This window comes from Triturus cristatus, chromosome 3_1 (assembly GCF_964204655.1).
Source record: "Triturus cristatus chromosome 3_1, aTriCri1.1, whole genome shotgun sequence".
Lineage (NCBI taxonomy): Eukaryota > Metazoa > Chordata > Amphibia > Caudata > Salamandridae > Triturus > Triturus cristatus.
Window position 1 is genome coordinate 759,076,082 of NC_140583.1, and position 21,194 is coordinate 759,097,275.

General features: G+C 44.2%; 1 protein-coding gene across 1 annotated transcript in view; it reads right to left on the reverse strand.

Annotated features, from left to right (window-relative positions):
- The window catches only part of DUSP8 (dual specificity phosphatase 8), a 74,165-nt gene extending 56,402 nt beyond the window's left edge, over positions 1-17,763 (reverse strand). The window contains exons 1-2 of the mRNA XM_085644923.1: positions 17,512-17,763; positions 3,508-3,898 (exon numbers count right to left, since the gene is read on the reverse strand). Coding sequence (XP_085501049.1) covers positions 3,508-3,738 — 231 coding nt within the window. The 5' untranslated portion in view covers positions 3,739-3,898; positions 17,512-17,763. The remainder of the gene's footprint in view (positions 1-3,507; positions 3,899-17,511) is intronic.
- Between the last annotated feature and the right edge of the window lie 3,431 nt (positions 17,764-21,194).

The following is a 21,194-nucleotide window of genomic DNA, read 5'->3' on the forward strand; positions in this document are numbered from 1 at the left end:
TGCCTCCTCTCATCTACCCTGTTTTCCACTACCGCTCTCTAGCCTGTCTTGTATTCTCCCAGTGTACCATGTTAACACTCTGGCCTCCAGTTTCCTGTCCCGTGCTCTTTCTGAAGAAGAACCCACTCCTGACCCACTGCCTCTTGCAATCTTTGTCCTTCCACAGGACTTGTTTTTTCACCCTCCTCATGACTCTTCGCCCCCTCTACCTGCCACAGTATGCACTTCCATTTCTTTTACGCTCGATATGTACTCTCTCCATGCACCTAGTTTTTTCCTGTGCTGCTTTCAAAAACGTGCTGACTCTATCCCACTGCCCTCTCCTTAACACATTGCTATTGCTTCTACCCATCTATGTTGCCATCCCCCATCTACTGCCCTCTCTTTTCAGCCTCACCCTATGCAGTGCACAAGCCCCAGCCCATGACTGTCCTCCGAGTCCTCTTCATACACAACAGATTATACTCATCCTACGCGTCCAGCTTACGTGTAGCAACCGACCACACTACCCATACGGCCCTTTCTGACTCCCCTCATTCCTAACTCCCACATGCAAACCATTTTAGTTAATCATCTCTTTTTGCAACTGTTGTGATGTGTTAGCCAGGAAAGTCACTTAAACATGGCTCGAGACTAAGTGTCTCTTTGGGATACTTTAGTTAAACAGCAGTTAAATACAAGTAGAAGAGTTTGACCATGTTGAAGAATGGAAATATTGCTGGTGGGGGGAGCTGGAGAGCTACAGTGAAGAACAGAGGTCATCGAGGCCACGGAAAGCATAGGGGGATCAACAGGCCCAGAACCACAAATAATGCACATGTCCCACGCGACTGGGAAGCACTGAAAGTACCACAAAAGAAGTATGCCAGTACAGAATAGAAGAATGACTCACTCAGAGCACAGGATACATTACTACCTCACCAAAGGAGACTTTAGTAAAGAATGGTTCTAACCACAGGTGATAGCATTAGAAAAGAGATGCATTCGACTGCGGAGGAGACTCCCTCTGAACCCCTGAAAGTCTCTCTCCTGACTGTACTGGAGTCTTCCGAGGATCATACAACGAAAACAGGAACAACTGCAGGGGTGAATACTACTGGCCAAAAGGGAAATGGTCCTTGTCCGCTTTAAAGACTGCTTATATGCTTCATCTCTGACCAGAGGAAAAAATATCTGGTACAACAAGGGGGGACCCATTGAGAGACTGCCTGATCATGAGACTGCCTTGACCAGAGTTGACACTGCAGGAGACTTCCTCACCACAGGAAACACTGCAAATGGCATTGCTCCCAGGCTACAAGGGACACACCTCGAGAGATTGCCTTCTGGGCCCAGGATGACTACCATTCGATCAAGAGAATGCCCATGGCCAGCAGTAAGGCTGGATAAGAGACTACTCACCCATCACGAAAGGCTGCAAGTAGCATGGATTGCCATCACAACAGACTACAGGAGAGACTTGAGCTCCTCATATAGGAGGCACCTGCCCGCAGACTGTCATCATATCATCAGTTAAATGATGAGGTGGGAAAGAGACAGGCTCTGCAAGGACATGTGATAAATGGGTGCAAAGTGACCCGCTGAGTGTACAAGGATAGCTATATGGTCCAGCCCAGCAATCCCTGCACTCCCTCTACGGGTCAACCACAAATTAATGCAGGGCTCAGAGAGTGAGATGTTCCAACTGTCGACAGCGAGAATGGTTCACATAATTTTGTCTATACATCAGAAACTGACACCAAAATCTGAATTGAGCGCTCATAAAAAAGCTGTATGGTACTTGTCACTAATGTGGTTGTCTTAAGATAGCAATTAGTAATTGGGGTGTACAGTGCCACAGAGCTGAGAAGAGAGATTTCTGCCTGTTATGTCTTGCGTTGAAACCTTTGAATATAATTTATTTCTGTTAATTTGGCCCAATATTTAAAAATGTCACTCATTTTTTTCAGACTCGTTTCTTGTGGCCTAGTGAAGAACAGGCTACATGAAGCTATCTCAGCTGTAACAGGTATTTCTAGTTGCAACAATGGAGTGACAAAAAAGGAAGGTACAATTTTGAGGGAAACCTAATGAGAATGAGGACAATAGCCAATGAGGTGCTATCCTCTTCCCCAACACCACTAACTACCTATTTTGGAAGCTAGGAAACAGCCTCAGTAAGGATGCAAAAAACACCCTGGACTGTGACTATACAATGGGAAACAATAAGGTAACCTAGAGACATGGGGTGTCTTCAGTGCGGAACTCAGCAACAACGTTTCTGCAGCTCTGCACAGAAATATTGATTGTTTCTTCAACTGATTGTAAAGCTGTGTGATGGCTTTACTGGATTTGTACTAACTCTACTAAAGAAGCAGGGTAAGCATTATTCTGTGCTTGCAACGATTACTGATGTTTGGTTTAGAGCCTCACCAGCCTGGAGTAACCAATATACATACAGACAGACGGAGAAGAGTCATTGGCCAGCCTTCTTGAACCAATGGTCTGTTCAACTGTCAGACACATTTTCTTCCACCCACCACATCATACAGTATGAGGCAGTGGATCAGCTCTCCACAGCCACGGTCTCGTTTGCACTGGGAGTGATGGCATGCTTTCTGATCAACTGTTGCACATCCTCCTGAAAAGTAGAGCACTTCACCGGCCGATGAGCTTTGGCCGGAGGATCGGTCCTTAAGTTTTCCTTTTTTTAATCCGCCATGCTTTTTTATTTTCCATGTATTTTTGTAAGAGTGCACTGCAGCTTTAAGGTGCTACTTTCCGCTCATTTCATAAACATTTTCCAAAGCAACTTAACTGTCTCAAAAGCTTTCTACGCTTATTAGCTTTGTCATGTTTGTTTATTACTGAGTTACTGTCAACCTCTCGGTAACCCTTATAATTTGAGCAACAAGTCTGTGACTATGGAGAGTTATTGCACAAAAGGGCCTCTATTTTGCCTCTACTCAGAAAAGTGATAGGCCACTGGATCTTCCACACAGCCTATTGCGGAAACAAAACTGTTTGTGAATGCAGTATCCACAACACTTCAGCTGAAAATGTGTTCAGAGTGAAGAATCACAAATGCAGACATGTAGTAAACACACATGCTTTTAGAACATAGAGTTAAAAGGAAATCAGTAAAGAGAGACCATGAGCTACAGAAAACAAGTAAATAATCATCTATTACAGAGTCCATGACCACAGCACTGTTACTTAAACAGGCCAACACAGGCACATCCTAGACTTAAAGAAATCAAATAATAGCAGATGCAGGGCCAGCGGCCACATAATGTAGGCGAACAGACTGATAAGGGATACGAATACCAATCAGATGCAAATATAGCTCAGGTATAAAGTAAGTGATCTCAGGAGACTTAAACAAAGGCAGGCATGGGGTCCCTAGACTGATTACAAAATCTGTCTGATCCTGGAATAGGCACTGAGCCAATAAGATTCAAGCATACTTGAGCCAACCATGAACAGGCATAACATTACTGATCACAAGCTAGAGGGTGGCATCCTTACCTTGCACTGCATTCCAGCCTGCAGGAGATCTGCCACTGCCACCTTGTCGTGCTGCAGCCTCCTCTTCATCAGCTTTGAGCAGCCAATGTTGATGGCGCCCAAAACGTGCCATGAGTTGTACTCTGAGAAGGAACGGCAGTCAATGACCAGGGCCGCTGCTGGGCTCCTCCGCAGGAGACATGCCAAGGCATGGGCCTCCATTTCCTTGGGTGGCAGCAGCCCCCCGGCCATGGCAGAGCCCTCCGGAGGGCCGCCGGGTGACACCGTGGCAGGTCCAATCTGGCGCCACCAAGGTACACCACTGAGTCTGATGTAACACCACACAAACGCACAGCTGTGAGTCCAATCTATTACCACCTTCTAATGTCCGGAACCTGTCATCATGTCAGCCCTGCAAGTTAAAGGAAAAAAACTGTGCATTTAGGATGAGAAGACAGTTCTACGCTCATACAAGTACCCTACACTAGTGTGCAGATCGCGTCTTACCTGCAACATTAAGGTCAAGCTACCCTCAGTATTGCTGGTAAGGCCAAAGGTTAGTGTGCTTAACAGTATGTTCAAATCGAGCACAGTTACGTGTGAGAGCACATTACAAGTATATGTCCTAATACCAAGGGCACTTGCGACTTTTTGTCCACAATCTACCTTTAAGAAACTTTTCTTGTATAACCATAATTAAGCTAGGGAACGCGTTTTGAAGTAACCCTTATGGTTACATGGCAGATGCCGTACTTGCATTTGTCCTCAATGCTCTATCCATTCTGCATACATGATATCTTTGAAGTTTAATAGTAACAATTTACAAAGATGGCTATGGTTGTTATAGCACATTTCATATTTCTACCATATGTACATCAACTGGTGCCCACCTCAACAAGCCAGCCACCACAAAAACTCGTGAATAATTAATAAACATACAATGGGAGAGGCACAGTCAACAAGAGTAATCAACATAGCTCAGACAGTCTTTATATGGTCCATAGCCTTAGGTGTTGCTTTAGATTTTCAGATGTTTATTCATTATTTTCCAAATAAATGTGACTTTCTTAAAAACGAATTTTATTAAATTTTTCCGAAAGACCTATTTCTTTCCTCTTCATGGAATTTCTTCAGGGCTGTTGACCAAAACGATACACGTTTACAACTTTAAAAGCAAACAGGCTGCACGTATGAATTTTTTAAAGAAAAAACACAAAGAGCATTTCATAAAGAAATACAACTTGCCATTAACGATGGTAACTGAAGACAGGGATCAAAACCATATTGTATGGTGTGCGATTTAAGAAGAGAGAAGTCAGAAAAATTCAAAGGGATGTCAGAGACTATTAACATATTGTAATTTCCTGAATGCCTCCAAAAAAATGCTATGAGCTAAGAAGTCAGTGGAAGTAGCAGTTCTGAGCTCTCCCGAACCGATGAACAGGTTCCAGGCATGAGCAATCCTGTGGATCCTCCTCCTTTTTACTTCTCACCTAAGAAAGCACATCCCCTGTCTCTTGTGCGAACTTCTGTTGTATTACAAGGGGCTTCGATGCCTCACATTGCTTTCCATTGGTTGGCTTCACTCTCACTCTGATTTGCTTGCTTGTAATTGGTCAGCTTTCATAGCTTCCTTTCTCTACGTGTGTGTCCTTCCCCTGGATCATGGATTACTTGTGTCCTTCCATGGTGCATTTTTCAGGTACTAATTTTTAATTTTGTTTAAGCACTCTAGAAAAATGCATGTTGTTCAACTGTCTCCTTAGTGTACCACCCCCCCCAACCGTGTTCCTCATCCAGCCCCTCTAACCTGGCGACCCTTTGTGCCTGCATGCCCCAGCCCCTCCCTACCACCTTCCCTCCATTCTCTTTCTGCTTGCTCCCAGCCCTCGCACACACATTCTGTTGTCAGAATGGTCCCTTACCCATGTCCTTGCTGCCTTCCAGCCATGTTGTGTCTCTCCCTTCATCCCACTGTGTTGCCATCCTCATTCCCTCCATCAATGTTGCCTCTGGTAGCAATAAAAAAGCGCTATTGCGCAGCCAACAGTGGAAGAGCCATAGCGCTTTCTTTTTTGTTACGTCCCCCATCTGCCTCCGTGTCTCCCACCCTCTCTCCCTCCATGTTGCCTTGCAGGAGCAATAAAATAAAGTGCTATGTCACAGCCAGCAGTGGTCGTGGCACAGCGCTTTTTTGAAATAGCTTTTAGCCATGTTGCACAGCAGACGAGCTGGGTACAAAACATTGGCAAAGCCGATAGGTCTTGTAGGCAAGACCGATTGGCTTTGCCAATGCTTGGTTAGAAGAACTAGCATGTTCCATATAGGTACAACACAAACTCTAGAAAGCACTAAACCAGGAAAGGCTGGGGGTGGAGGGCAGGATGCGTAGCACAAGCCCCCCCCCAGGGGTCGCTCAAAAAAAGGTTCCACAAGGGCCTGCCGGCACCATCCCAGTTCTGCGAAGTAGGGGAGCGAGGGAGGGGAGGGTCACACAGTCTCTTGACCCACTTCAAATTGCTCTCGGAAGCGATTGTTCAGCCCAGTTAATCACTTCCACTGGCCAAACCGGACAATACAACCTGGCAACATGATGTCATCAAGGGCCGGGTAAGGAGAGGGCAGTTGGTTCCCTGCACTGAGGGCCAAAAAGGCAACAATCGATGAATGGGGAATGAAGCAAGGGAGCTTCTCAGAAGACAGAGGCATCCCGTCAGGTACACATAAATCAGAGTCGCACCCAGGCCATCCGGCACAACGTCTGGTGCGTGGTTATACGAGTCACACCATAAAATTCTGGATCCTCACAATGAAGAGTCGCACTCTCAGTATCTCACTGAACAAGAGACACTGCGCATGATACGTGGTGATATGGGTCGCACCAGACTGTTCATTCTAGTCACACACAAAGAGTTGCAAATTCCGTACCTCCCTGGAAATGAGGCACAACGTCCGGTGCGCGTTGATATGGGTTGCACCAGACAATCCCGGCCACACACAACAAAGAGTCGCAAAGTGTGCATCTCCCTTGAAATTCACATATTCAGTCTCCGGTGACAAATCACATGCAAATTGGATAAAACATGCTTATCTAGCCGTAATTTGTCCTCTGATTAAATAGGTCTCTTAAGGATTGAAAAGGACATTAATAAACAGCTTACAAGTTTTACCCTTATCTATAATGTTTTTTTTGCTATATCTATATATTTTCAAAATTAATTTAATGAGGGTATGCTAAACCTTGTTATTTGTGTGTATGTATATAATATATATTCACTGAAAAAAACAAAGGTTACAGGGACATTATAGTTAGGCTCAGATTTCACTCAAACAAAATCACAGAAATTCAGCAGGCATAGTTGCATGAGCTAACTTTAACTTGCACCCCGCAATGCACTGCTTATGACCTCACATATTACATCACTCATGACATGGTCAGTGACATCACTGATGTCATTTGAGATGTCATCATTGATAACATCATCCTGTATGTGTGTTTCGTAAACATATCTGAAACTTAAAGATATACACTAAGCTACATCATAAGCTAAATTACAATTCTTTCTGTACTAGTAATTAGTCACACCATTTCTAACATATCTCATTTGAGGGGCTGTGTGACTGTCTGTATCAGTGTGTGAGTGGTATGTGAGTGGCTGTATGTATGTGTTAGTGGATACGTGAGTAGCTGTATTGGTTAGTGACTATTGGTGAGTGTGTGAGTTGCTGTATGGGTGAGTTAGAGGCTATGTGAGTGGCTGTATGGGTGAATGAGTGGCTCTGTGAGTGGCTGTATTGGTAAAGGAATGGGGTGCAGGTGGCTGAATGGGTGGGCGAGTAGCTGTTTGAGTGAGTGTATAGGTAAATGAGTGGGTGTGAATGGCTGTATTGGAGAGTGAATGTCTGTGTGAGTGGATGTAAGGGTGAATGAGTGGGTGTGTAAGTGATTGTATGGATGTGTGAATCGGTATGTAAATGGTTCTGTGGGTGTGTGAGTGGTTGCATAGGTGAGTGAGTTGCTGTGTCAGTGGCTGTTTGGGTAAGTAAGTGGTTGTGTGAGTACCTGTATGGGGGAGTGAGTGGCTGAATGAGTTTCTGTATGGGTGATTGAGTGGATGTGTGAGTGGATGTAAGGGTGTATGAGTGGAGTGTGTCTCTATGACTGGATGTGTGAGTGGCTATATTGGTGAGTGAGTGGGTGCATGAGTTGCTGTATGGGTGTGTGTGGCTGTATGAGCAAGTGGCTTTATGGATGAGTGATTGGTTGTGAGAGTACTGCTATGGGTCTGTGAATGAATGTGTGAGGAGTGGGTGTATAAGAGGTTCTTTGGGGTGTGAGGGGTTCTGTGGATGATGTCATCAGTGATGTAATTTGAGATGGCATCAGTGATATAACCGACTATGTCTTGAGCGATGTAATATGTGAGGTCATAAGCAGTGCTTTGCGGGGCATACGCTATAGATAGCTTAGATAACTATACCTGATGAATTTCACTGATAATTTTGTACGAGTGAAATCTTAGCCTAACTATAACGTACCTGTAACCTTTGCTTTCTAACGTGAATTTCTAAGGTTTTTTCAATTCTATTTCCTAACTATAAAGTCCCTGTAATCTTTGTTTTTTTAAGTGAATTTCTGAGTTTTTTAAAATTTTATTTCCTAACTGTAACCTTTTAGAGTGAGTGTGTGACTGAGTGCATGAGCATCTCAGTGGGTGTGAGTGAGTGTGTGAGTGCCTCAAAGTATGTGAGTGGGTGTGAGTGTCTGAGTGGGCCTGGGAGTGGCTGCATTAGTGTCTCACTGGGTGTTTGAGTGGGTGCATGAGTGTTTGAGTGGGTGCATGAGTGTCTGAGTGGGTGCATGAGTGTCTGAGTGGGTGCATGAGTGTCTGAGTGGGTCTGTGAGTGGGTGTGAGAGTGTGAGTGTGTTTGCGAGTGCCTCCATGTGTGTGTGTCAGTCTGCAAGCAAATGCATCAGTGTCTAAATTGGTGTGCGAGTGTCTCACTGACTGGGTTTGCGAGTGCCTCATTGAATGTGTCCAGGCCAGTCTGTGAGTGCATGAGTGGGTCTCTGAGTGGATGCATGAGTCTTTGAGTGGGTCTGGGAGTGGGAGTTGGACAGGAGTCTGAGTAGATTTGTGAGTGGGTGATAGAGTACGAGTGATTCCGTAAGTGGGTATATGGATGTCTGACTGGGTTTGTGAGTGGGTGTGAGAGTGTCTGCATTGTTCTGTGGGTGGGTGCATGAGTGCCTGAGTGGGTTCTACTTGTTTTCTGTCTTTTTCTGCTCACTTCTGACCTTTATCTTGCCTCTTTCTGCTCGTTGCTGACATTTATCTTGCCTCTTTCTGCTCGTTGCTGACCTTTATTTTGTCTTTTTCTACTCGTTTCTGACCTCTATTTTACCTCTTTCTGCTCGCTCCTGATCCCTATTTTGCCTTTTTCTGCCAGTTGCTGATCACTATTTGGCCTCTTTCTGCTCGTTGCTGGCATTTACTTTGCCTCTTTCTACTTGTTGCTGGCCTTTATTTTTCTTCTTTCTGCTGGTTTCTGACCTTTATTTTGCCTCCTTCTGCTCGTTTTTGATGTCTATTTTGCCTCTTTCTGCTCATTGCGGACCTTTATTTTGCCTTTCTGCTCATTCTGACCTTTTTTGCCTCTTTTTGCTTGTTTTTTACCTTTATTTTACCTCTTTCCTGCTCGTTTCTGATCTCTATTTTGCCTCTTTCTGCTCTTTGCTGGCCTTTATTTTGCCTCTTACTGCTCGCTTCTGACCTTTATTTTGCCTCTTTCTGCTCATTGCTGATGTTTATTTTTCCTCTTTCTGCTCATTGCTAACTTCTAGTTCGCCTCTTTCTGCTCGTAGTAGGTCTTTATTTTGAAACCGGTCCCAGGATGCTTGTTTCCGGTCCAGGGAACATGTGGCTTGGCAGTTCGGGCTGGAATGTTGACAAGAGGACGGGGTTGGCGAAGTGAGCTACAGAATAATGATGGATTCAATCCAGATCTGTGACTGAGGGTGAGTGACTGGAAAGTTTCAGTGCTCCATCCATAATTCTCTTTGCGTTTCCTTCTGCTCATTTCTGATCTCCATTTTGCCTCTTTCTGCTTGTTGCTGACCTTTATTCTACCTCTTTCTGCTCGTTTCTGACCTTTATTCTGCCTCTTTCTGAACTTTATTTTGCCTTTTTCTGCTTGTTGCTGACCTTTATTCTGCCTCTTCCTGCCTGTCTCATCTTTTACCTTGACTCTTTCTGGTTGTTGCTGACCTTTAATCTGCTTCTTTCTACTCATTTATGACCTTTATTCTGCATCTTTCTACTAGTTTCTGACCTTTATTTTCCCTCTTTCTCCTCTTCCCTCAAGGCCCTCGCGGCCCCAGCCGGCTCCAGACTCCTGCGGGAGTCAGCACTGGTGCTACAAGAAGGGAGATGCTTGAAATAGCAGGGAGTAATGTTTTCATCTGTTTCACTGCACACATATTTGCGTGCAGAGAAACAGATGGAAACTCCGCTTTCTGCAACCTAGAGCTTTTTGACAGCTCCAGCTTGCAGAAAGCGGAGTTATGTTAGCTTTTGCTTGGTGGGATCAGTCACCTCCCACCAAGCCCAAGCAAAAAGCTACCTCCCGAACATGGGCACCTCAGGAGGTAGCAAGAGCTGGCCCTGGGGGGGTGAGGGTGGGGAGGAAGGGTATGGCAGTCCCCAGGGCAATCCATGGCTCCATGAGGGGGGCAACGCAGCCCCCTTCCAATGTTTATTCAAGCCCCGGGAAGGTGGTGATCCTCAGTGTCGGAGGGCCACGATGGACCCCCTTCATCAGTTTCTTTGAGCCCCCGGGAGGTGGCAGTTCCCGGGGCAGCAGGGGGGGGGGGTGCGGGCTCCCCTGTATTTATTTTACATTGTTTGTCCCGCACCGCACGCATACATATTGTGCCCCGTGGAGATGCGGTCCCCAGTGCTGCAGGGGGGCTGTGCGGGCTCCCCCGCATTAACTTTACATTGTTTGCCCTGGGAGGTGTTGGTTCCCAAGGGCATGGGCGGACCCAGTGGGCCCGCCAGCATACATATTATACAGTGCCTCTGGGAGGTGGCAATCCCCGAGGTTGCGCAGAACCCCAGCTTTTATTTTACATTGTTTGCCCCGAGGAGGTGGTGGTCTCCGAAGATGCAGGGGGTGGGATTGTGTGGGCCCCCTGAATTTCTTTTAATTGTTTGCCCTGGCCCAGGGAGATGGGGGTCCTCTGGGCTAAAATATGTCCTTGGAGCGGGGCCCTGTGCACCCCTCTCCTTTTTTACTATTATAAAAAAACTCACACCCCCCCCCCCTAGTATTTGGCCCACCCAGTTGCTCAATTATTAAGAAGTGCAGGATTCTGCGCTTTTTTTTTCTTTTTAATTTTTGATGATTTTCACAACGTGGTTGTGACTTGGCAGCAAAAACAAATTTGTGTTTTTTTGCCGTGGAGGGGTTCCAAGGGGCACCCCAAATCCAAGGCTTGGGGGTCAGGGTATTCCTACCCTTATGTTTTTTTGGGGGGGGGCTCAGTTGGAGCAGAGTCCCATGATGGCTGCCACCATATCCTAGTTGAGTGTTAGCAGCCAATTAGCCAATCAGAGCTCTGGATTTCCCTGCACAAGCTCGTTATTATTTGTGAAGTCCCCGTGGCCAGAGATACCACTAACTGCATTTTTTAAAAATTTCTCAACTACTGGATGGATTCACACCAATTAAGAAAAAGCAGCATCTGCGTAACCAAATCTACCTTTCTCCTAAATTTGGTGTCATTCCGTCCAGCGGTTCGGGCTGTAGGCGTGTTGACAAGTCCTATTGGAATTAACATGGGAAAACACACTTTTTTTTAACCCCCTTTTATTTGGCCACCCGCTTGACAGATCACCCCAAAACTTTCCATGCGCAACATGATGATTCACTGGCACTCTTTTTTGGGAACACTGCGTGAAGATTCATCAACCGGTGCCAAAGTTATAGGCAAATCAAACAATGCTTTTCCTATAGAAATATGGTCCTAACTATAACTACCTAATGACAGTAGGTAATAGATATATATATATATATATATATATGTATTTATATATAAAGAAACACAGGAATCACCGCCGCCGCACCACTTGTCCTGGGTGCAATCAGCGCGGTGGTGAGCCGTGATATGTAGTTCCACAGCGGCGCGATACCGCCACAAAGAGATGCACTCACGGGTATCTTCTTGAGCAGTTTCTTTAATGTGTGGACCCCCCCCCCGCACCGACAGATGCGTTTCGGTGTAAAGCCTTTCTCGATGTCGCAGCTGTAGATGTGTGTGTGTCGTTTCAAACAGTTTCAGACATATCTCGACCTCACTCTTGGAGACACCTAACTAGGTATGATGGTACTTCTTTTTTACTCTGGGCTGAAAATAGGCCCCCTTTTGCTTTTCTTCACTCTTTTTCCTTTGTGTTATTTTTTTTATTTGGTACTTTTGCCTTTTTCCTTTCTGTTTCTTCTCCTTTCTTAAAGGGCAGCAATAGTTGATTGGATAAATTAAACTATGGATGTACTAACTATACAAGAAGAGCTTTAAATGTCAAAGATCATAAGAATGCTATGGAGAACTTCCCCTCAAACTACTTGTAAAAACTGCTCAGTGCTAATTCAGTATGATGCTGACACTTTTCTTCAGTTGCCATTGTTTATGGCAAGTTGTATTTCATTATTATATGAACTTTTTTTTTTTTAATGGAGATGTTTAGCCTGATTGTTTTTAATGGTTGTAATTATGTATTGTTGTGGTCAATAGCTCTCAAGAGGTAATGTGAGGAGGAGCGAAATAGGTTGGCTGTTTTTGTATTTTTATGCACAAAATCCCTCGGAAAATTGAATAAAAAGTTTTTTTTTTAAACTACATGTATTTGAAGAAACTGAATAGACATCTTCCATTCTGAAGCAAAAAACAATGCTATGCATCAAAAACTCTTTATATACAAGGATGTCTGAGGTCCGTTGATTACAGATATTGAAAGTGTCTCTCCCATTATAGGTTTTTAATGGCATCCGTATTGGCATCAGACACACATGGTACAAGTTCAAGTAAGTAACAGGTATCCACCACATAACCTTTCTTTTGCAGCACTTACCTATGTATGTGTGTGCACTACACGTGATGAGTACACATTATGCCCTACACCTTCGAAGTGCACTACATCTGGTGACTGTTTACACTGTGTGCTATTCCTTGTGAACATTTGCAATGTGTACTACTCTTGAGAAGTACGCACAATGCACTACTCCAATTATTGTATGCTTTATAAACTACACTTGAGGATGGCACAACAGGTGACCGACTCAAAACTGCACTAGGAAAAGTTGAGACGTCTTCCAAACACAATGACAATCTCCAGTAAATGCAAATTGAGAAATTAACACACACAACAATCAAACCTGGAGCTGTCCAGCAATCCCACTATTGACACCACATCAGAAACTAATGAATTACTCATCTACAACACACTAGATCAACACTGACTACTACCATTTAAGCATAACACTGACAGACTCCATTAGACACACACTGAGTAAAACGCACCGTAAAACAATCCCAAACTTACTTTGTCTCATGTTCAACATACCAGTCAAATATTCCCATCTGTACAGAATTACAACTCAGGTGAATCTTGTGGCTATCTACACTTCCCCACATTTTTAATCCATGGGGTGCTTTCCCTTGCAACATGATACGTCTCCCACATCACAGCAGTAGGGTACTCTCCCATGCAACGTATTATGACTAGTTACCAATCTTCCACATCTTAACACATTATTGGGTACTCCTCCATTCAATTATTCGTGACATCTTTGCATACCACAAGGTACTCCCTGATACAACCTCTAACGACAGGGTATCTGCTCTTTCCCCGGTTCACTACACCCGGATCTATATCGCGACAGGGCACTACTCTACCCTAAAACCATGAAACTTGTGACAGGCATAATCAGCATGTATCTATCTATACAATACAGAGATGGCCACAAACAGCTAACAAGACTGTAGATTCTTAAACATTTAGAATAAAAACAAAAATGCTCACATTGTACTCCGAAAACACCATATTGGTGGATAATTTAAATTTCCCAACCTCTCTTGCAGAACTAAGCATTCAGCACGCCACAACCATTTATATAAATTTAAATTCCCAAACAAAAGAAGTCAACTTACACAGAGACGCACTAACCCAACACATGCATACCAGTCAGATGTATATGGCACACGTCAAAACACAAGAATCACCAATTAAACTGTACCCCAACCTAATGGACCATGCAGTTGATGGGAAACAAGGCACTTTTTTTTTTAAACGTGCTAATAAAACGCACGCCATGAATGCACATAACCCTGCTGATTATTTAACCGAATGTCATATTTTAACACTGTACTTAAACAAATGCCAGGCAAATTACGTTTTGACTTCCCATTACTTCAGGATCCAATATACCCTCGATAAACAGTCTCATTTCTATCTCCAACGTCCTTAGAGATAGTCCTTCTTCGGTTACTAAATTAAATGGGTGGCCATGGATAATCATGCTTTAATGCCTCCAGGCCTAGTCCTACTTCTCTTTCTAACTTGGTGGGCCATGAGTAGACTTTCTTTAATGTCTCCAGACCTGTCCAGATCAAACAGCAGCTTGCTACCCTTTTTCAGGATGCCAAAGTCTACATAATCAGCGCCTCCACTCCAACACCCAGGTAAGGATATAAGACACTGGCAAGTCTCTCCCACCAGCAAGGTGTGAGGCAATGCCCTCAAGCACCACAGTCTCTTCATCCACTGCTGACTGACTTACGCCGGGGAAGAATGTGCCAATATACCTGATGGTGCACAATGTCACAGGACCACTGGGTAAACAGCGTTTAGTTTGCAAGTAGAACAACGAATGCCATAATAACACGGTTGTTACAACGACTGCATTGTTATTTCGCATACCGATACAACGCAAGTGGGAAAAACGACTTGCGTTAAGGGGGAAGAAGGTGTTGGATTTAAAATCCAACAACTTCCCTAGTGTCCAAACAGACTGGAGTCGGAACAGTAAATTATACTATTCCAACATCCAGCGCCCCCTACAGCAAGTTGTTCTTCAGACTTGCGTTGTAACGGTATGCGAAATAACAACGTGGTCGTTGTAACGACCGCGTTGTTATGGCATGCGTTGTAAACGCATGCGAAAAAAAAGGTATATATTCGACCACTGTCCATCGCATTGGACACAATGACAGCGGGAGGTGCGCCATCTTCTCTGGTTACTCTGTGCCATAAAATATGCTGAATGCACATAGGACCGGCCAACGGCATGGGCACCGACTGTCCCTGTCTCTGAGCTTCCACAACACACCAAAATTCTATTACATCATTCAATATCAGCATTCCAGACAGCAGCTCAGACATACAGGAAATGGGAACACAAGACACCACACTATGAACTTCACCTGACTATATGCACTTGCTAACTATACATTATGTACTACACTTCATAACTATGCAGAAGGTGACTCCTAGTGCAAAACTCATTGCTACGCTAGACAATTAGTGCGACTCAATTGTGTATGGTCTGGGACATTCTATAGCATCAGCACAATGGAGGCAATTGCATATTCCAAATTATCTGATCTGATGGCCTGGGTGGAGGTTTGCCATACAGATGGAGACTGGTCTCCAATGTGGATAGAGTGCACAGTAACTCCACAATGGGTAACTTTACCTCTGCATCTGTTCACAATGCGCATGTGCAGCAGCACAAGCTTCACCATAATAGACTGGTGTGTTACGTCCCCTCATACCATACCCTTATAGTGTAATGCAATCAGTTAAAAACCCATGTGCAGGGTTGGAATGGTACTATGGGAACTCAGGCATTGGCCGAAGGGCCGGTGTCTCAGTGCCCTCTGTAGGCTGTTTTTTTTTCCCTTTCCCAGTTTAAAGAGGGCACAGGACAGGGAGAGTAAAGCAGCCTCGCTGGGCAGCCATGTGATATGGCAGTTCAGCGATTATCAGCTGTGGCCTCTCCTTGACGCCCTGCCCTTCCAAGCAATCACGCTGATGGTGGGTTGAGGAGTGGGTGATTGTGTGCCAGAATCAGCCTCCCTGGGGGCCAGGTTTTGCTCAGGTCATTGAGCCATTTTCACCTCTGCCCCCCTGGGGCCCACGCAGCCCAGAAACAGTGTTTGAATTGGACACCTCGCCCACAGCCCTTCTCAGTCAGGGCACAGTGGGCGAGGAAGAATGGGTCTCGCTCTGGGGGCCAGGTGATGTGAACTCACATCACACCATCTTCACCTCGAATGTGGGACACTTTTTTCGGCAGTGCCAGGACCAACTTGTGATCCCAATCCGACCCTGCCCATGTGTGATGAAATAAGTGAGATGATTCTTTTATGATATCTGCCAGCTGTGAAGTAAAGTGTCTCCATGACGATTCGGGTAGTCCTTTCTCTCTTTCTCTGGCATTCAGTTGTGAGGGAGGGAGAGCAGGATGACAGATCACGATAGTCTGGAAATTCCAGTGTTGTAACGTTATCCCTGTATGTGCTAACACAACGCGTTTTCTTTGGTTTCACGACCTATTTTAAATAAACCAAATGTTCTTTAAGTTTTGGCCTGTTTTTTTTATAATATCTTATTGAGTGACACATTGTGAGAGAACATTCTCTGCCTGTGGGATGGAATAGCCACAATCCTCAACCCTGTGGTTTTCAAGGCCGTGAGAGCCCTGGGCATGGCTGAGTTTTAAGAACTGCTGGCCTGAGCAGAACTAATGCAGAAAATAGCTAAATTGGTTAATTCCAGGTCCTTGTGGTGGGTAAGAGGTGGCCCCACCGGAAACCCCTCACGCAGCTCCTTTCCCCTGACCTGATCCGACCTCTCTAAAATCCCATTCGGGATTCTGGCCCAGGACGCGGGAAAGGTTTGAATTTAGGCTTATGCTTAATTGAATGGTCTTGGACTGCTGGGATATACACTTGAGTTTTGTGTACATAGTGAATTAAAAGACAACGTTCCTCTATGTATTCGAGTAATAAGGCTAAACGAATGTTAAATATATTGATTGATAATAACTGTAGGCTGAGATGAGAAGGGCGTTAAAAAGAGGGAGGGGGTTTACAGTGGTAACATTAGTGTAGTCGTGACAATTAGCACCTCCTCCCACCCAACTGGACAATAGGCTGGGTTTCCATTGTATGTTCAATTTTCTACTATAGTACCGAACCCCATGGATATCCAGTGGTGTGTGAGATCCTAGATGAGTCCAACTATATTTGGGTGGGCTCACATGGATTTGGTAGAAATGTACGCCTCTGGGTGACTCTCACAAGCCACGACCCTCTCCCCTTAGGACCGCAACACAACGAGGTTCTACGAACCACTCACAAAATGCGATGCGGTGAAGGACCCTCCAGTCTCATTATGTGTGCTCTTCACCCTATCTTTAAAAAAAAAAATTACCACTATGTAACAGCGTTCTTCTTTGGGGAATTGATTATTTGTCACTCTTAGGAGGTGGGGTGACAAAGCCACACCTGGCGAAAAAACGAGGCAGGTATGCCACTACTAGTTAGGGGCTCCTTACCTTGCGCCAAGCACGGAGTGCACAGCTCAGCAGGGTTAGTGGTGGGGGACTGATTGTTATCTGTCTGCTGTACATGGCCCTGCCACACTTAGTGGTTGAAAACTCGGAGCTGTGGGTGGCAGTGTTCCACTGACGACAGCGGCCTTACATAACACACAGGCGTGCCCTGGCGCTTTTGTGGTAGCGTTCCCGTGGATGATGGCTAGCAGCTGTAGGTGACAAAGGGTACGGTCTGGAGGTGTCCCTGTAGTGGCATTGAATTTACCTCCCACGGACGGGTGCCCTGGTGTTGATTTAGTGGCCTCTTAGTGCGGCTGAAGGCCAGGAGCTGTAGGTGGTGAGCCTCTGGCGGGCTCGGGGTGGGGGGGATAGCCGTGTCCCAGCAGCAGCCCGTGGGCTTACCTGGCATCGGTGCGTGCCCCTGTCGCTGCTGTAGCTAGGGGGTACTGCTACTCGGGCCCCCCAGTGTCGGCTGCCTGGGCAGGTGCGTGATGTAGGAAGGCGGAGGTGGTCCGTTCCCCTAGCCGTGACGCGCGTATGCCCTCCTCTGCTATTAATGGCTGACGTGGGGTGCCCGTTCCGAGGGGGCACGCGTCCACGACAAGCGCGCTCGCGACACGCAGGGCTGTGAGTCCGTAGGGGATCCAGGAAGCCAGGCTCGGGATTGTTAAAAATAAAACTGCCCCAGGGAGGGAGGGTGAGGAGTGAGGTCATCCCCAGGAATAATATTAATGCCAGAGGAAAGTAGAGCCACTGACGTCAACGCCAGCCAATCAGAAGGCCGAGCTCCTGGAGCTGGGATGTCAGAGCACAAGGCTGTCAGCTGCGGATTAAAGCAAAGCCTCTTAAAAGGGCCAACGCTGCGCGGGCCCACAGACAATTTAAAGGGGCGATGCTTAGGGGGCGTGTCAGCAAAATGTGCTGAACGCACAAAGCACCACTGACTAGGAGAAGTGTTGCTTTGCGTGGGGGATAGTGAGCTGCACAAAGGGGTGTCTTTCACCACAGTAGACAGGGAAATTATAGAGATGTACAAAAAGGGATTTGCTGGGGGCAGTGAAGGGGGGGGGGGGGGGGGGTGGCGTGTGGAAGAAGGATGTCAAAAGAACATGTAAAATGGAAAATCTTAATTATGATAATGCAGGGAAAGTGCGTATCGAGGGTAAAGAGGCATTCGGAGAATAGAGGCGAGCGAAAGGAAACAAATACATTGATTGCAATTTGCTCACAATTATAAACGATTAGGGGTGTTAAGCAAAATATACAATATAAAACCACGGCGAAAAAGGCAACATTTTAGTGATACAGTAAAAATCTTAACGTACACATAAGCGAAGAAAAACGCACATCAACATGAAAACAACACAATTGTAACGAAATAGAAATATCTTGTCTAGGTGTAAATAATACACTGGTAAGGCAAATCTCCACGGATGGTATAAAGAGGTGCTTTGTGGTGCTCTGCTGGTCTGCATTTTTATCGTTTATTTACTTGATCCAATGGCGTGATTAATATACTTTGATCGAGACCGTTATTGTACCCAGCATATGCCATGCACCTAGACCCAGACTCGCATTTGTGTGTATGAGATGGGCGATCTACAGAAAGTTTTTTTATGTAATATATATATATATATATATATATATAACATCCACAGTCCGGCAAATTTCTGATGTATTTTGTATGCATCACGCATGTTGGATCACAAAACTATTTATATATTACCTTAAATATGTATCCCCTCCCTCTCATGAACACGTTTGTTTCAGACAAGAGGTACTACCCATTTTTGGTGATGGTTCATATAATTTGTATACTGGGTGCTGAGAATTTTAAATTCCTCTTGGGCTTGCAGCTAGGCTTTTTTCCGCATCCGACCCTGTGACCATGACTTTGTATAGTATTCTGCTTAATTTGAGCCAATGGGTTCCGGTGCTCAGCACCGGCAACTAATTGCCAGCACCGGGGCATATGACAGTTTGCCACTTGGTGACACTGTCTGGCTAATTTAGGTATTAGAACAACAACCGCGGTGTGTGAGGGTTAGTAGCTGTGTTTGTACTGTCATTACCAGCTGACAGGGGCAATGTGTAATGCAATCTGCAGTGGCCTTCCGACGAGAGCCCTGGCACTTATTGGTTTGCAAATTAAGCACTGATGTATTTAATGTATTATCTATATAATTTGCAATATTTGCTTGCTATAATGGATTGTTTTTTGGATGCATGTGGCTATTTGAATATGTAAAACGCTTCTGAACTCATATTTTGCCTAGACAAGGTGTTTTCTTTGCTGTGGTATTAGATGGGCACTTGCCCGGGAATTTTTGTTGTGATATAATATGGGCATTTGCCTGGGATATATATATATATTTGCCCCTGTAGTGAGTTGGAACTTTACTAATTTTCAAACCACATACAATATTATCACTTACCCTCTGAATGTGGAGTTTGTACTTTTTCACAAAATTGATGATCTGTTCGATGTGATCATTTATCATTTATTGTTTTTTCTATATAATTATTGGATCTTCATGTAATTGTTAACTTGTTAAAATGTGTTGCAGTAATTTACAACAATCTTATGTAAGAAAAGAAGTTTGCAAATTTCTACTGATAACTCTTCTATGCCCATGGCAACACTGACCGAGCCCTTCTTTGTTTGTCATGTAAAGGTGGTTGGGCACAACTGTGTATGTTTTGTTGGCCGTGAAGAAGCCTGGCATTGGGTGAAACTTGTTGCCGTGAATACATTTTCATGCTCTTATACCTCATTGTGTAGTGCAAGGCTTCTTTGGGATTTATTGCTTCGCTCGTTTGTTTGTGTATATATGTATATATAAATATACCTGACTCTTAGATATGCATTATTTATGCATATATATACTAATACATATATATATATATTCAGTACACACAAATCTGAGATAACCACATTATCGTATTCTTAAACATTAATAATAATAAAATGAGTCTTCTTCTTTCTTTTTTAGGTGTTTATTCTCATTTTCTTTGCAGTCAAAATTACACAGAAGTGTCACAGAAATGCCAATGCCAACACGTGTTTCGCGCACACTGCGCTTCTTCAGGGCTGTCATACAAACAAAATTAATACACTTTAGAGTCACAGACACAATAGAACAACTTCCTATAGCTACACATATAAACACTACTACTGTAATATTTTCAGATTTGGTCTCCTAATAGCCAATATAGGTAAGATCATTAATCATCATATTCAACAAAAGAAACAACATTATTAACAACATTTCATTAACAAAAGTTTTCCTTTCTTGTTTATACATTACCACATTAATCACTCTATAACCCGCATGGAGGGATGGGTTGCATTATTATAATACATAGAATAATTAGTTTGTGTACCCCTTCTATTAATCCACACTAATGGCTCAAATTAAACATCACAATCCTTAGTAATGCTGGAGCGTTTATTACCTCTAATCTGTAGCTCTTCCCAAATCTTGATATATATATCTTAGAGAAAAGTCATCCGTAGATTTGTTGAATCTCCTTTGTAGGTATAGGTTCCTAAAACAACATATACTAATTTTTAACCTAATTACTATTGCTTTTTAAAGGTTTCCACTATTAGTATTTGAAATGTATCCTCACCTTGACAATAAATGTAAATATATTCCTCAATATTAAGCAAATCTTCAAAGTATATGTTTATTCAGAGTCAGTCCTTAGTCTAGCGCTCCTTGATAAGATCTAAAGGCAGAACAACAAAAGAACAAAGCCCTAAATGTTTACTAAATACTTGTCAAAGATTTAATGTTCTTATCACCAATATTTAGATTTAGCACATAAGTACTTCAAGCTGTCTCACATCATGAAAGTTACTAGTTTTTCAAAATTAAAATCGAGTGCCTAAATAGACTTTTCTAACAATACATGCAGCAAATTGAAAGACCTATTCTAAATAGGTTCTAGCAAAATCACAACCCTCGTTCTAAAGCAGTCTCCTTACCGCTAGGCATGTCAGCGTCCGTCCGACTGTTTCTCCTGAAAAGTATGGCGGGTAGTGCACTGATACCTCCTTCCGCTTTATATACTCCGCCCTT